Source organism: Pipistrellus kuhlii, unplaced genomic scaffold (assembly GCF_014108245.1).
Source record: "Pipistrellus kuhlii isolate mPipKuh1 unplaced genomic scaffold, mPipKuh1.p scaffold_m20_p_5, whole genome shotgun sequence".
Classification (NCBI taxonomy): domain Eukaryota; kingdom Metazoa; phylum Chordata; class Mammalia; order Chiroptera; family Vespertilionidae; genus Pipistrellus; species Pipistrellus kuhlii.
The window spans coordinates 55,043,837-55,059,719 of record NW_023425551.1 but is presented as its reverse complement, the minus strand read 5'-3'; the positions used below and the strand labels follow the sequence as shown (position 1 = coordinate 55,059,719).

At 32.2% G+C, this 15,883-nt stretch overlaps 1 protein-coding gene across 49 annotated transcripts in view; it reads left to right on the top strand.

Moving 5' to 3' along the window:
- Positions 1 to 15,883, top strand: part of RIMS1 (regulating synaptic membrane exocytosis 1) — a 389,815-nt gene that overhangs the window by 255,942 nt on the left and 117,990 nt on the right. For 48 of the 49 annotated variants that reach the window (XM_045572599.1, XM_036413996.2, XM_045572606.1 and 45 more), the window contains 7 exons: positions 3,444 to 3,567; positions 7,530 to 7,576; positions 10,653 to 10,765; positions 12,828 to 12,958; positions 13,516 to 13,687; positions 13,813 to 13,966; positions 14,993 to 15,064. In XM_045572599.1, the coding sequence (XP_045428555.1) occupies positions 3,444 to 3,567; positions 7,530 to 7,576; positions 10,653 to 10,765; positions 12,828 to 12,958; positions 13,516 to 13,687; positions 13,813 to 13,966; positions 14,993 to 15,064 (813 nt within the window). The remainder of the gene's footprint in view (positions 1 to 3,443; positions 3,568 to 7,529; positions 7,577 to 10,652; positions 10,766 to 12,827; positions 12,959 to 13,515; positions 13,688 to 13,812; positions 13,967 to 14,992; positions 15,065 to 15,883) is intronic. The other variant, XM_036413979.2, reaches the window with a different exon arrangement.

Here is a 15,883-nt window from a genome sequence, read left to right as displayed (position 1 = left end):
AGATTGGTCCCAAAACACTTATTCACTATCAGTGTTTTTAATAAAATATAATCCCAATTACATTTCTTATATAAATTATATAATAAAATACTTGTTAATTTAAATGTGATATATAGTACTCATGAGCTAAAAAATTTATTTTGAGAGCAGAGTCCAGACAATTAAACTGTTTGTATATGTTTTGCATCTATGTGTAAAAATTAGAAAATATAAGAAAATACACAGAATATATAAGGTAAAAAATTCACTTTTTTATTTTTTTATTGAAGGTGATGAAGTTCTAGAATAAAATGATGACCCCTGCCAGGACATACAAATAAAGAGAACATTCCTACGCTATGTTTTTAGTTTTTATTTCTTAAGATTGTAATTGTTGAACCCTAAGAAAAAATATTCTATGACTTTTGAAGACATTTTTTGTCAAAATTAATTATGAGGATAACAGTTCAGTGTCATTTAGATTTTTCTTTGATAGGAACATGCTATGCATGTGTTATATGGAGAAAAAATTCAAATTGTGTTTATTTTATTTACTATGCATACAGCTTTAAATATGTGCAGAGGCAGAGTACACTATTATTTTTTTTATTAGGGACTAGTTATCATTAAATAACTAACTCAATAAAGATGACTATATCAGCAAATTGAGTCTTTGCTTATTTTATGACTCAAAAATAAGCCTTAGAAAGTATAAGAATCTCTTGTCGACTAGTCCAATGTAAGACAACTTTGCACAAATCTGAATTTTCAGATCAGATAATAAACATAATGGCTTTTGATTTTGTCTTTGTGTTTTAATGGATTACTTAAGAAAGTCAGCAAAAGGTGTTGTTTTTTTAATTTCATTTATTTAACACCCTTATATGCTTAGAGTTTGAGAAACATAAATCTAAAATGATAAAAACTCAACTTTAGTAATTATAAAACATACTAGTATACTTTCATTTTAAGCAATTGATGTATTTTAATAATTATTTTAATAAATTAGATCATATATTCTGATTGGCATTATAATTTAAGATCTATTTTCCTTCTATTTGCATATAAATATGATTGGTCTATAAAAATAAGTACTGTGTTTTTATTACCATGACTTTTATTCAACATTTGCAATCTTGTTTTAGACTTGCTGTAAATAGGTTTCTCTACTGCAGATGTCCCTTCTAAGTTCATGTTCTGTCCTGCTACTGATAGAATCATCAAAAACCCCAAATAGATACTGACATTTTCCTTATAAAGACTCTTCAGTGTTTTCATCATGATATGCTCAAATCAAAGCTTAGTGGCTTTGTCCTCATATAACAACTCCACCCACTTCCATTACCTTTCACTCTACACTCCAGCCATGGATTCTACCTGTAGGTCGCTGGCAAGCTATTTCTGCCAGTGAGACCTGGTCATCTAGTCTACCTGGTTTCTTTTCTGCTCTTGTGCTCTGCCTGTTGAAGTCCTTTCCATCCTTTAAAACTCATCAAAAGTTCCCTTAATTCTAAAGTTTTTCCTGATATCATACTCGGGACAGTAACTTATTACTACCTCCTTAGAACTATACTTGGCTCTATTTCTGATCCTCAGATGAATTGCTATCATTTCATGAAAGGTGTTCATTTCTATAATTCTCCACCTCCAAATTTAAGGACAGATAAAGTCTCTTGTTTTATCTTTGTACCATCATAATATATGCCCCAGCCTGAACAGATTATTCATATATAAATAAATATCACTAAAGAGACTGCCTTCTGGTTGAGGATGTATTGATTTGTAAATAAATAAATGTGGGTACCAAGTTAATTTGATATTAGAATTTATGCTCCAGGTTGCTGTCTATAAAGAGGAGAATTTTATAATCCAGTCTTTTGAAAAATGTTGATTGCAATGCATTACTGGGTAGTAAAATTTATTTAATGGTTTGCATCCATTGTTTTTAAAAGTGAATTAGAACATAGTAAAATAGAAAATATCAGGGTAAGTACGGTTCCAGAAAATATTTTTCATACACATACCCACACATATACATATGTACATTCGCATGAGGTAATTTCTTGGCCAAAAAAAAAAATAGAGGACTCCTGTTATATATTTAAATTTGTAATTCTTTTATTTCTTTTTTATATGAAGTATATTTATTGCCTACTTGATAAACATGGCTAAGGAACTTCTTAGGTCAAGCTATTAGAAGTCACTTAGCTGTATTTAGTTAAATGTACTTAATTAACTGTATTCTTTTACCAAACCAAAGCAGCATCATGTGCTTTTTAAATATTCAGTTTTTACTTTTTATGTGAAAAAAATTACTTACAATAGTTATGTCAAAACAAAGTTTTCTACTGAAAGACATTGCTAATTAAAATATTTCATGTTTGTGTTTATGATGATATTAAATCATTAGTTCAAAACATATTAGCTACTAAAATGTTATAGACACTGAAAACAACCAAATAAAGGAACAAAAAAACTAAGATGCCTCATAGTACCATTGAGGCTGAATATTTTAGCTGAGCCTACCATAATGTATTAAAAGATACTGGACAGAGAACCATTTGGGACCTAAAACTTCACTAAATATTTATGAAAACTAATATTAATAGCATTTCCCAAATGATGGTGAAAATTCTGGTTAAGAATAACAAGTTGTTAGCCCATGTATTGTACCATGGAATCATGTACTTTCTTTGAATAGTTTTAGAATATTTAACAAACTAATGAATACTCAAATTTTTATTGTCTTCAAAATATTTTCTAACTTTAATGCTCACAATATATATTATGTATAGAATGTGTGTGTTATGAACATCTGGAAGTGGGTTAACTGTCATGCAAGTTTTTACATCTGCTTGCTTTGTAACTTTGCCATAGCTACCTGCGTTGCCCTGTGGGTATGAATTCAAGTCCTTTCATGCATTTTTATTCTGTTGTGCATCTGGTGAAGGCAAAGACACATGACTTATAATTGGAAAAATCATGCTAACAAATGTCAATTGCACTTTCTAACAAAAATAAAGCAGGATTTATGCAGAGTTTAATAATAATCTTTTACACTTAGAAAAGCCTACATTTATTATATGGAGGGCATGCTGCTAATTATTATTTTTTAATGTTTCCAAATAAGCTATGCTAATTCCATCCCATAGCATGAAATTATTTTTATGTTATTTCTGGTATATTTCAAAAGATGAAGGTAGTTTGTATTATACTGTTTCTAGTGACCAGTAGGCTTCATTGGGAGAAAGAAAAAAAAAAAAAAAAAAAGAAAAGAAAAGAAAAAAAAAGTGTTTAGAAGAACAATTTAGCTGACATTATATGGAAATCAATTTCTTGAGAGCAGAACCTAGACAGTTAAACTATTTGTATATGTTTTGCATTTCTTTAAAATGAGAGAAAAGATAAGAAAAATACACAGAATATGTAAGGTTAAAAAAAATACCCTTTTTTTTAAATTCAAGGGGATGAAGTTCTAGAATGGAATGGTAAACCCCTGCCGGGAGCTACAAATGAAGAAGTTTACAACATTATTTTAGAATCAAAATCAGAACCTCAAGTTGAAATTATTGTTTCAAGGCCTATTGGGTAAGGCTAAAAAAACTTACTTCTTAAGTTTAGTAAATTACATGTATAGTAGGGTTTTAAAAAGAAGTTTATACATTCATACAATACATGTTAATATGGATACTTTTCTTCAATGATGGGCATACAGTTTAGATTTTTAAATTTCTTAATATTTTAAATCTGAATACTGCATTTTCCTCACTACATTTTAGAAGCTTCACAATTTAACAATTGTAATATCAAAAAATATTGATATGCATTTTTAGACATAAAATATAAAGTAAAAGATTTTTAATGGTAGAATTGTTTATTTTTAGTAATTCTCATTTAATGAATAATATTTCCTTAAAGAGAGTCACTAACAAACTTATCTTCTTGTGATACTTAAAATAGTAATGATTTCATATGTCTACATGAACTTTTTTTTCTACTAAGAATAGAATATTTTTATATTTAAAAAAAATTAAGTGTGAAATATTTTAACATTTTAATTGGACATAATAATTAATACAACATTTTTAAAACTTCAATTTTTAGCATAATTTAATTATCTGCTGGCAGTAAGATAATTTCTATATCTTTGTGTAAAATTCCTCATAGAGTTAGCTTTTCCTGGCAACCCATAAAGTCTAGAACATTCATTTTGCCAGTCGACATTATTTTGGAAGGCATGTTTAATTGTCTTATTATAATTGGTTTAATATTTGAATATATTTTTGAAAACAATTTCTTTTTTCCCCTATTCTCTAAAATATTATAAAGCCATTAATTAAAGATATTTTATGTTGAATAAGTGCTAACCTTAAATTTTTGTTATCCTCATGAATATGTCACTGTAAAACATACAAAGAAATATGATATTCTAAGTCTCAAAATACTGTAAATGTATGATAATATATTCCAAAGAATAATATTAATATATATAAAACTCTAAAATAAAGATAAGCTTATGACCCATTTTAAGTGGTAACTATTAAGAGTGAATACTTACCAAAGTATTTTACATTTCAATGCAGATTATTTTTAAAAATAGCTCACTATAATTTATTCTAGTTTTACATAACACCTGTTCTAGTGCTTAGGTAAATATGAGGCTGGAAAAGAGGTAAGTAATTGGAAAATGAATCAAAAGTATAAAAAAAATTAAAATCAAGCATGTGCACATTGCCAAATACTTTCAGATATATGGTGGTTTCAAATTAACTAAAATATTATTGGTACTTAGCGACTTAAAAAAACAAAGACAATTAAAGTAGACTGGAATAACATTTTCATTATTTTATACTTTTGCATGAAAATAATTTAAATGATAATAATCTACATAGTCAAAGCCTAAACTGTTACATATATAAAGACTATGGAATATAAAAATTATATTTATATAAAAGGTAAATCTAGTATTAATTTTCCAGTTGATGAAAATATTATTGGATTCCTGAAAACATAATTCTAGCTATATATATAATAACTATGTTTAATGTAGTTTTATAAGTAATTTAAAACAGAAAGCAAATATAATATTGTGGCATAATCATTTCAATAATTATTCAAGTATAATTAATATGCACATTGGTCAACATGGTCTAGCCACAATGGGAACCAGCATGGAGGTTCTTCAAAAAAAATTAAAAATAGAGTTACCATATGACCCAACAATTCCACTTCTGAGTATTTATCCAAACAAATCCAAAACACTAATTTGAAAAGATATATGCACCACTATGTTAACTGTAAAATTATTTACAATAGCCAAGATATGAAAGCAACCCAGGTGTCCTTCAATAGATGAATAAAGACGATGTAGTACAGATATACAATGGAATTTTAGTCAGTCGTAAAAAAGAATGAAATCATTTGTGTCGACATGGATGGACCTATAGGGTATTATGCTAAGTGAAATAAGTCATACAGAGAAAGGCAAATACCATATGATTTTACTTATATGTAAAACCTAATGAACAAACAAAATAGAAATAAACTAGTAAAGAAAACCAAGTGATGGTCACTATGTGGGAGGGAGATTGGGAGGGATGAGTGAAAAAGGGATTAAGAAAAATGAATTACCCTAATAAAAGGGTAATATGATAATTAGATCAGGTTGACTGGACATCTTCTGGTTGTTTGGTCCTCCTTCAGGACAAAGCCATGGTGACAGGAGCCAAAGCAGAGGTGGTTAGGGGTGATCAGACCTGCAGGGGGAGCAGTTAGGGGTGATCAGGTTGGCAGGAGAAGGCAGGCAGGGGTGATTAGGCCTGCAGGGGAGGGTGGTTAGGGGTGATCACGCAGGCAGGCAGAGGCAGTTAGGGGCTATCAGGCAGGCAGGCAGAGGGGTTAGGGGTGATCAGGCAGGTAGGCAGAGTGGTTAAGGGCGATCAGGCAAGCAGGCAGGTGAGCAGTTAGGAGCTAGCAGTCCTACATTGTGAGAGGGATGTGTAAATGTCAATTGGAAATTGATGCCTAAAAATATTACTGAAGGAGTCAACATTAAATAAATTTTGATTCAAAATCCCTTAAAAAGTTTTACAACTTTTTCACAATTCTTCTTTCACAAATACATAAAATCCAAAGCTTATACTTGGTTTCAGAGTTCCGTGTTCTAACTTTCACAATCAACTTTGAGGTTGAGTTTCAAAAAAGTTATATTAAAAAAATTGCTGGATTTTAAATAATGTACTGTTATTTTTCCAGTTAAATTTAGAAGAAAGTTGTGGAGGATAAATAGTTGATTTCTTGCATCTTAGTTATTGCAAATTAGTTTCCTAATTATCATATAAAACATTGATTTTATAAAAATTCTTTATTATATATATATACACACACACACACACATATATAGTAACATATATTTATAAAATACATAATACAGGTTATGGTGCCAGTTGCAAAGTGTATAAATTGTAGGTGGTTATGAGAATTAGTTTGCACAAAAAATGTGAAAATGAAAGGCAGGAAAATAATCAAAAGGAGAAAACGGTTTTTGTTTCCATTCCTCCCCACTACCCAGAAAATACAAAGAAAATTAAATTGAAATTAAACAACAAGGTAAGTGGTTAGAAATTCTTAAACAGTATTTTAATCATTCTCTTAATACTAGCTTACTCCAGTCTGCTTTAATATGTCATGTTAATACTTGCATATTGTTAATCTGGTCCTTACATTATAGTAAAATATCTTTGGAATACCAGAAGTAAAGTAGTTCCATATAGCACAATTTCCAAACCAAGCTGGTCCAGTGGATAATGGATTAAGCTGAGGTTATATTAAATATTTATTCAGAGTTATTTGTGAGTGTGACAGGAACGGGTGTTCTCACAAGTCACTTTCTAATCATATCTAAATAACCATCTATTTAGCTAACTTCAATATAAAGATATGAATCCCAATATAGGGTTATATATGTGCATATTAATTATATATTCACATATATAAAGTATTTTGGCTTTTTTGTTGCAAGCTTATATCATTTTTAATTTTCAATGCAATTCATCCTTTTCATTTTATTAACTTTGCCCATGATATTCACCATATTATTTTAGTATCAAGAGATGTTTGCATCCCTGTCATTCAGTAAACTCTTTCAGATGTGTTTGTAAAGCATATTACTGATTTGTAAAATATGTGCCATTTTAATTTTCTAGAATTGAAGTAAACTATTACCTTTGACATTTTTTTATTTCCAAAACCTGCTGTTTTGGTAGTAAAAATATTGTGGTAATTTTAGCCACAATATTAGTCTTATTGTTGTCATGTTAAAAGTATTTTGCTATTAAATATATAAAAACTTATTTTTATTGCAGTTTTTATTTTTGTGTGGTGTTTGACATTCATGCACATTAGTAATTGCCTTAATAGTGACTCCTGTCCATTTCCACACCTATAAAGACCCAAAAGGATTCTCACACCACTGCAGTAAAATGTGACTGTGATTGCCTCAGGCAAGTACTACAGCTAATGGGATTTTCACCCTACACTGTTTCTTTTAGTGACATTCCCAGGATTCCTGAGAGCTCCCACCCTCCCCTGGAATCCAGTGAGTATAAGGAAGATGTCCTTATTATTATGATATGTGTTGAATGAAATTGAAAAATAAAGATTTGTTGTTTCCTTTAGTTATTTGATGTAAAAGAGTTGGTATTGTTATACTAAAGTTATCTCCAATGATATCAGAAGTTGGAAACCATGATAATCATTGGAAACCCAAAGGTATTTCTATTTTAAGATTTTTTCCTAGTGTGTGTGTGTGTGTGTGTGTGTGTGTGTGTGTGTGTCTACAAAAATCTATTGGCAATACCCTTCTGAATCATAAAAGTCAGGATCTCTCATAGAGCTCAGTTATTATACCTGTGATAATTCTATTTACTTTACATAAAAATTTATTGTGATACTGGATTGTTCCGTTTGATTGATAATTGGCTCAATCTCACGAGCAGCCAGCCTAGTGAAGGAAATGGGCACATTAACAAATAATTTTACTACACCACAACAGTGTTGGGTGTGATCATGGGAGTGAGTAGCTGGAGTAGAGGTAAAGTTCCATGGATATGAGTGAGTCTAGAGGCTTGAATTATTCATAAGGCCATTAAAGTCACTTCTGATGAGAGAAGATGACAATGTATGCAATGAAGAATGGGTAAGTAATGCAGTTTTCGATGCAAATGTGAAAGTGACCCAAATATTTCCTTTGCCATGGATTGGCAATACATTAATAATACATGGGCTTGATCACCAAGTGTTATTGTGTAACCCAACTTACAGAAATATAAAATACATCATGATTTAAGGAGAAAACAAGTGATGGTGATTATAAAAAAAAATAGAAAATATATGGGTGAGAAAAACAAGGATCCAGAGACAATGTTAGTGTAGCAAGTGCATACCATCATGTTATGGATACCTGCTAGAGAGAGATGAGACCAGATTTGGTTTTGAGCTTTCTGATAATCAGTATACAAATGGAAATGGAACCAATTGCATAACTTATAGTGTTGATATGCTTTAAGAATTAGTTGCTGTAATAATAAAAACAAACTGATTATTAGAAATACCAGTGTTCTTGTACTGAGATCCCTCCAAATAATATTATCTTAAGGAAACTTGATAAAAGAGACATAAGAACAAAGAATATTATAGCACTGTTTCTTATAGTTAAACATATTTGGCAGGCACAGAATGATGCTTTGTGGCTTAAATTAGACTTTATAGGATAGAAAAAAATTATGTGGATAGCAAATCATTAGGCAATGGTCCATGAATAGTGATTTATCAATAAAGCTAAACTCTGAATGGCTGTGGGTTCAAGGTTATACTTACTGGAGTAACATTATATAGGCATTTTATATTGCTGGTTATGTCAGGATATACTTAAACAGTGAGTTGGGACTAGAGAGTTCTTATTTGAAAAAGGGGAGAAAGGGCCTCATGGAATGGCTGAGTAGAGAGCCAGCCTCCTCTAAAGAAGGGGGGAGGAGCAAGTCACTTGTTGTGAATCATAGAGACAACATTCTCAGACTTACAAGAGATTCATTTGTAAGAGCTAAACTGAGATAAATGGTAAATCTTATTTTAAAACAGTGATGAATTCCAGGCTTAGATGTACTCATAAATTATATATGCATTCATTTTGATTTGATTAAGTATAGTTCAAAACGGATGATCCTTTAGCCAAGATAATTGACATAATGGGTACCATCTTTCTCATTAAAAGTGTGAAGCCTTTTACCTACGTGTGATATTAAGCAAGAGCCTAAACCATTGGTCAGCAAACTCAGTCAACAGAGCCAAATATCAATAGTACAACCATTGAGATTTCTTTTGAGAGCCAAATTTTTTAAACTTAAATTTCTTCTAACACCACTTCTTCAAAATAGACTTGCCCTCTCAAAATGAAGAGCCATACTCAAGGGGCAAAAGAGCCTAAACTATTCCTCCAAAATAATGTAGAAAATCAATACTTAGAAGTTGAAGCAAATAAATAAAACACTCGATTATATCCATTTAACTACCTGTAAAATAGGTGGTTAATCAAAGAAGATGGCATAAATTTCTACAACTAATTGAAAGTAGGCTCTGCTGTTATTATTGGTATTTAATTCAGGTTTTATACAAATAACATGCATTTAACATTTTATAAAACCACTAGGGGCCCAGTGCACAAATTCGTGCACCTGAAAGGAACTGTGGTGCCATGAGGCTGCGGTGGGCACAGGGGCAGGTCTCAGCCCATCCTCCACACCCCCACCTGCTCCTCCTGCCATGGCTCCAGGTCTCCTGCTGCCGCCTCTCCCACACACTGAAGGCACTGGCCCCACTCACACCTGCTGCTACTGGCGCCAGCAGTAGGTGCAAACGGGGCTGGTACTGTCAATGTGAGCAGCAGCTGCTACCCAATTGCCCATCAGGATCAGGTAGATGTAGAAGCCCTCAGGGGTGATCAGGGTCCAGAGGCAATCAGGGCCGGCCGTTGCTGCTTGCACCAAACAATCAGGATTGGTGCGCTAGATGCTGGCAGCCAGGTGCAAACGTTGGCTCTGCTCTGGTTGCAGGTGTGAGTGGGGCTGGTGCCCACAGCAGGTATAAGAAGCAGCAGCCCTGTTGCTATCTGTGGTTGCAAGCAGAGTTAGCACTGGCAGTGGGTGCGAGCTGCAGTCTGGTGTCTGCAGTAGATACAAGCGTGTGCGAAAGGCGGCTGCCGGCACCAATCTCCTCTCAGGAGCAGCGGGAGGTGGAGAAGCCCTGAGGAGTGATCAGGGTCAGCAGCCACTGCTGACAGTAGGTGTGGGTGCCAGATGGGACTGGGGCATGCAGGAGCAAAGAATTTTCAGTAACCACAAGAGGCTCGTCCTGATGACCGTCCTGCCGTGGCCGACACCTGCCATGTTCCACACTCTGCCACCTATTGCTGATGCCCGCCATATTTCGCAAGTGCCCCCTAGTGATCAGCACACATCATAGAGCCCAGTTGTTTGGTTGTTCGGTTGTTCCGCCTTTCGGTCTATTTGCATATTAGGCTTTTATATAGATTTATTCTCCACACATATGGTACAAATATGTTACTGAAAATTACTTAGTTGTTTTGTATTTGTTTTTTTTCTTTCTTTCTCATTTAGGTTCAAGTTCTTTTGAATCTCAGAAGATGGAAAGGCCTTCCATTTCTGTTATTTCTCCAACAAGTCCTGGAGCTCTAAAAGATGCCCCGCAAGTCTTACCAGGACAACTTTCTGTATGTGTTTTTTATACATGGTGAAGACCATTAGTACTTACTCACTGTGCTGAGTCTATCTTACAAAATATCTGGCTTTTTTTAGTTGCCTAACACCATAGTCAACATCAACGCATTTTTCATGCATTTTTTAAAGATAATTTCTTTGTTTATATATTCATTTGAAAATAGTTATTGAGTGCTTATAACGCACCAGATTTCTCAACATTAAATGATAAATAACCTTAGAAAATATAATATCCATTCTAGTTTGTCTGTTATACAAAAGCTTCTGAAGTAGTTGGTTAGTCATAATAAACTCAGCAAATTATGTGTCATTTACTTAAAACCTTATGAGCCTGGAGATGGAAATATTTACATTTAAAAGTATTCTTTTTAAATTCTTAAGACATTTGGTGAAGCTCATTATGCTGATACCACGCTGAAAAAGCTATAATTTTCCTCACTGTTGCCTTATTGATGACCCAGGCAAAGCTGGATAAAGAAACTATGGCTAACTTATGAAAACTCACATCTTTGTAGATTATGGTAGAATATTGGACATTTATATAAATGACTAAAATAAAATGTTGCTTTAAATTATTCTATAAATATTAGTTGATCTTTTTCTTTGTTATAAAATATGGTATTCTGTAATGTGTTTTTACCACTCTTGATTTTAATTAAAGAAGATAACTATAAGTTTGCTGTTATTTTAAAATCTTTCTTAGTTTTAACTTTATATATTAAATATATTTGTTAAGTATTTTATGTTTATTTTGATTTCCTTGCCATCTTTTTATTTTCATAGTATGTGTAAATCTCTCATACACTCCACCTGTATGTTAAGAGGAATAAAAATTCATTTTTGGTTTTATGAAAAACACATCTCTGTGATTAACTGGAAACAGAGATAAGGATTCATATAAATCTGTGTTTGAGTCATTAATATGACATACTGTGAAAAAACAATCCCATGGTAAATTAGCTTATCTGGTTGTAATGACTCTTAAATATGTTCCAGTATGTACCCATTAAATAATTACATTTTTTGTTTAACCATAAAACCAAAACTGACATCAAAAATTTTAAACCAGAATTAAAGTTAACATTGTCTGCTGCCAACACAAATACTATTTTGGCTGCCAAAGTTCTGGTTCTGAGGAGTCTAACCATAGCTCAGTGTGTCATTTTTTCATTTTTCTGTATTCAAACTATCATGAAATCTTAGGAGAAATATCATCATTGGGCCTTCACTTATTTTGAAGGCATCATTTATGTATTACATATCCCTTTGTTCTTTTCCCCTTCTCTCATGAAAATTATAAAAATTAAATGAGACAAAACAGAAAACAGCAGTAACTGGTGTAAAATAGACCTACAGTAAATGTGTTTCCTGATCTCCCAATTCTCTTGTACATATTGTTCCAAATATCAAATCTCAATTTAATTCAACTACATATGGAACTATAAAACAATTTAGGCACACTATAATTAATAAGCACTTATAACCACCAACCACTTTCATTTGTCATTTAAAATCAAGAATGGCCCTGGCCAGGTAGCTCAGTTGGTTGGAGCATCTTTCCATACACCAAAAAGTTGTGGTTTTGATTCCTGCTTAGGGCACATACCTCAGTTGGGGGTTCAATCCCCAGTCTAGCACATATGGGAGACGATTGATCAATATTTCTCTCTCACATCCATGTTTCTCTCTCTAAAATATCAATAAAATTAAGAAAAACATAACCTCTGATGAGGATTAAAAAACCCACAAAACCATAATGATAATAATCTTAAAGTCCGCTACTTCCCTTAAGTTTTTATAAAATTATTATCATTAGTTTATTTTCATAGCATGATATGATATAAGAGAATATAACGCTACAGTTGTAAGACATGTTTAAAATGCATGAAGAGAAAAGTCAAGTTCAAAGTGGTTATGCCTTCAAATTGGTATTCTTTTTCAAAAATAATATAAAAAATTAAATTAAAAATGTTTTATTAAAAATAATTTTATTATTCTTTTGTAAAATTATAGCTCATTATTTTTACAAATAATTTCTTCCTTCATTGCTCTTAGGTGAAACTGTGGTATGATAAAGTGGGACACCAGCTGATTGTAAATGTTCTACAAGCAACAGATCTACCTTCTAGAGTAGATGGGCGACCCAGGAATCCCTATGTAAAAATGTATTTTCTTCCAGATAGAAGGTAGTGAATAATTTAGAAAAAATGTGCAAAAATCTTTACTTATAGAAAAGGCAGAACTTCCTTTCTTAGTTTTACTTACTTTGTAAAGCTTTATTGAGATGAAGTTGTTATGCTAAAAATTGCACATATTTAATGTATACATTTCGATGAGTGTGGACATTTGCATACACCTGTGATATAGTTTTAACATTTAATAGGTAATTATCTGAGGGAATAAAATACATTATCTCTTAAAAACAAAGTCCTCATACTTTGTATTTTTTTTAAAAAAATAATCTTCCAGGTTTTAAGTTTTCTATTACCTCAATTATATACATATTAGTCTTTGATAGCTACACATCATTTAAAATATACCTCTGCATGTGATTGCCTATAGTCATAACTACTGCTTACATTGTATTATAGTTAAAGCAAGAATAGCATTAATCTCTATAGTATTTTTAGATTTTTATATTAAAAGAAATAAATCCCAATAGCAGCATCACATGTAACTACAGTAGGTGGCAGCATATACTTGTTTTTACTCTTTCATTTACAAAACATACTTATTTTTTCAGTGATAAAAGTAAGAGGAGGACCAAAACTGTAAAGAAAGTACTAGAACCAAAATGGAATCAAACTTTTGTCTACTCACATGTACATCGTAGAGATTTTAGAGAACGAATGTTAGAAATAACTGTGTGGGATCAACCAAGAGTGCAAGAAGAAGAGAGCGAATTTCTCGGAGAGGTGATGTACACTGTAAAGATTCAAGTCAAATGCTTATTCAAGTTTTTGTGATATGCATTGCTTATGATTGCCTTTTAGATTATGTTTGGTAAATGTGCTTGCTTAATTTGAGAATGCCCTTGCAGATCCTCATAGAATTGGAGACAGCACTTTTAGACGATGAGCCACATTGGTATAAACTGCAGACCCATGATGAATCTTCACTACCTCTGCCTCAGCCATCACCTTTCATGCCAAGGCGACACGTTCATGGAGAAAGCTCCAGCAAAAAACTACAAAGTAGGTTTTTAGTTACCAAAATTAATTATGTGTAATGAGATTAAATTTCAAGCTATTTTCTCAAATGCCTATTAGAGATCAGAGTATTGGAAAAGTATTCATTTATGTAAAGGGTCCTGGCAAAACTATTTTCTACATTTTCCCAATGACTGATATATTCAAAACAGAGTAATTCCAGAGCTGAGTGTTGAAACACTCTCAATTGTAATTCTTTGCCCAGTACTGATTCAGTTGTTGATTGGTTAAGTGATGGAATAATTTTTATTAATATTAATAGATTAATATTAGCAGCAACCTCTTAATAACTTTATAGTTCCTAGGTATTTTTAGTATTATTATTCATGAAAAAAATTAAAATAAACATATAAATGTTGTTTTGCAACCAGTGATTGGGAAAAACTATTTTTTCTGGACATACCTATTAAATTTGAATTATGACTAAATCTCTCATTCAATAATTGAAACATAGATGCTGCTCTTTGGTAAAGTAGAACCAAATTGTTTTCCTCATGTAATTAAATATTTCATGTTAGTGCTTCTGTGATCAAGCATTTCCTCAATATTAATGTTTAATGCAGTGTAATGGCTAGTTCTAAAGGCTAACCATGCATATTTTATAACGGACCCTGATGTCCTTGCAATAATATGAGCTCAATGGAGCTCCATCCATGACAGATCTCCTTGAACCTTTCCACTCATCCTCCTCAATCTGCAGAGGAGGGCACTTCACTGGATAGAAAACAGTGTATGCACTTTGCAATAGGCTTTTAGCATAATGCCTGAACTAAAGAATGAATTGAAAAGTCAAAATCTCATTCTATGAAGTTCCCTCCCTTCAATGATTTTATGGAGGAAATACCTAGAAAATGTTATCCTTGGAGAACAAACATTACTTTAAAAATCTGCTTATTGTTTACTTCCAAAAGTATTTAGTAGTAATGGAATTTTAAAGAACTGTGACCATGTCATTTACATTTTGTAAACCAACAAGACACAGAGGTATCTGTTTGCCTTACTGTTGTGCAGGATCTCAGCGAATCAGTGACAGTGACATCTCAGATTATGAGGTGGATGATGGTATTGGAGTAGTGCCTCCAGGTGAGTGGGTGAAGAGCATGACCCTGTTTCGCTATGTGTCTGTGCTTGTTTCACTGTCCGTCTCCAGGTATCTGTGGGATACTGAACATAGAGCACAGATAAATCAGTATTATATTATTCCATGCTGGCAACATGTGTTCCAAATTACTATGAACATTTAAAATTGACTAGCCACTGTTCGTTAAGGTCCCCACTTTTTAAACTTAGGTTCTTCTTTGGAAGCATGGCTAGCTAGGTTTAAATCATTATTTCACAATGCTGTAACCATAACTGGAAAAAAAAATTCATTATGAAAGGATATGCTTAATTTTCTTTTTAAAAAAATCCATTTTCTTATGTTTTATCTTATATATTTGTGATTTCCCTCCTTTGGTTGTGAAAATAATGTAGCCATCCCTGAAATATATTGAGAAAGGAGCATGGCAGAGTTTAAAACTGCATGTGGCATGGCTTACCTTCTAATGCTTTTGTGATGTGTTTACCCCCGATTATAACTAGAATGTGTATGTATGTTTTAAAATAAGGAAATGCTTTAGAAAGATTCATTTCAAGTCAACAATTTTTTTTTTTGTATAGATCAGAAAATTCTTTTATGGCATTGTGGAATTCAAATCTGTTTTTCATCTGACTATTGTCAGAAAGTGAGTAAAACCAAGTAGTAAAGGATTATTTTCTTAGCAATAGTCCTGTACTATTTCCTTGACTCACTAATAAAACATAAGGAAATCTAAAAATAAGAGGAAATTAAAGAAACAATCTTGGGACATATAAATAAGAATTAATAAGGCATTTCTTTAGGACAATGTTAACATATATCCC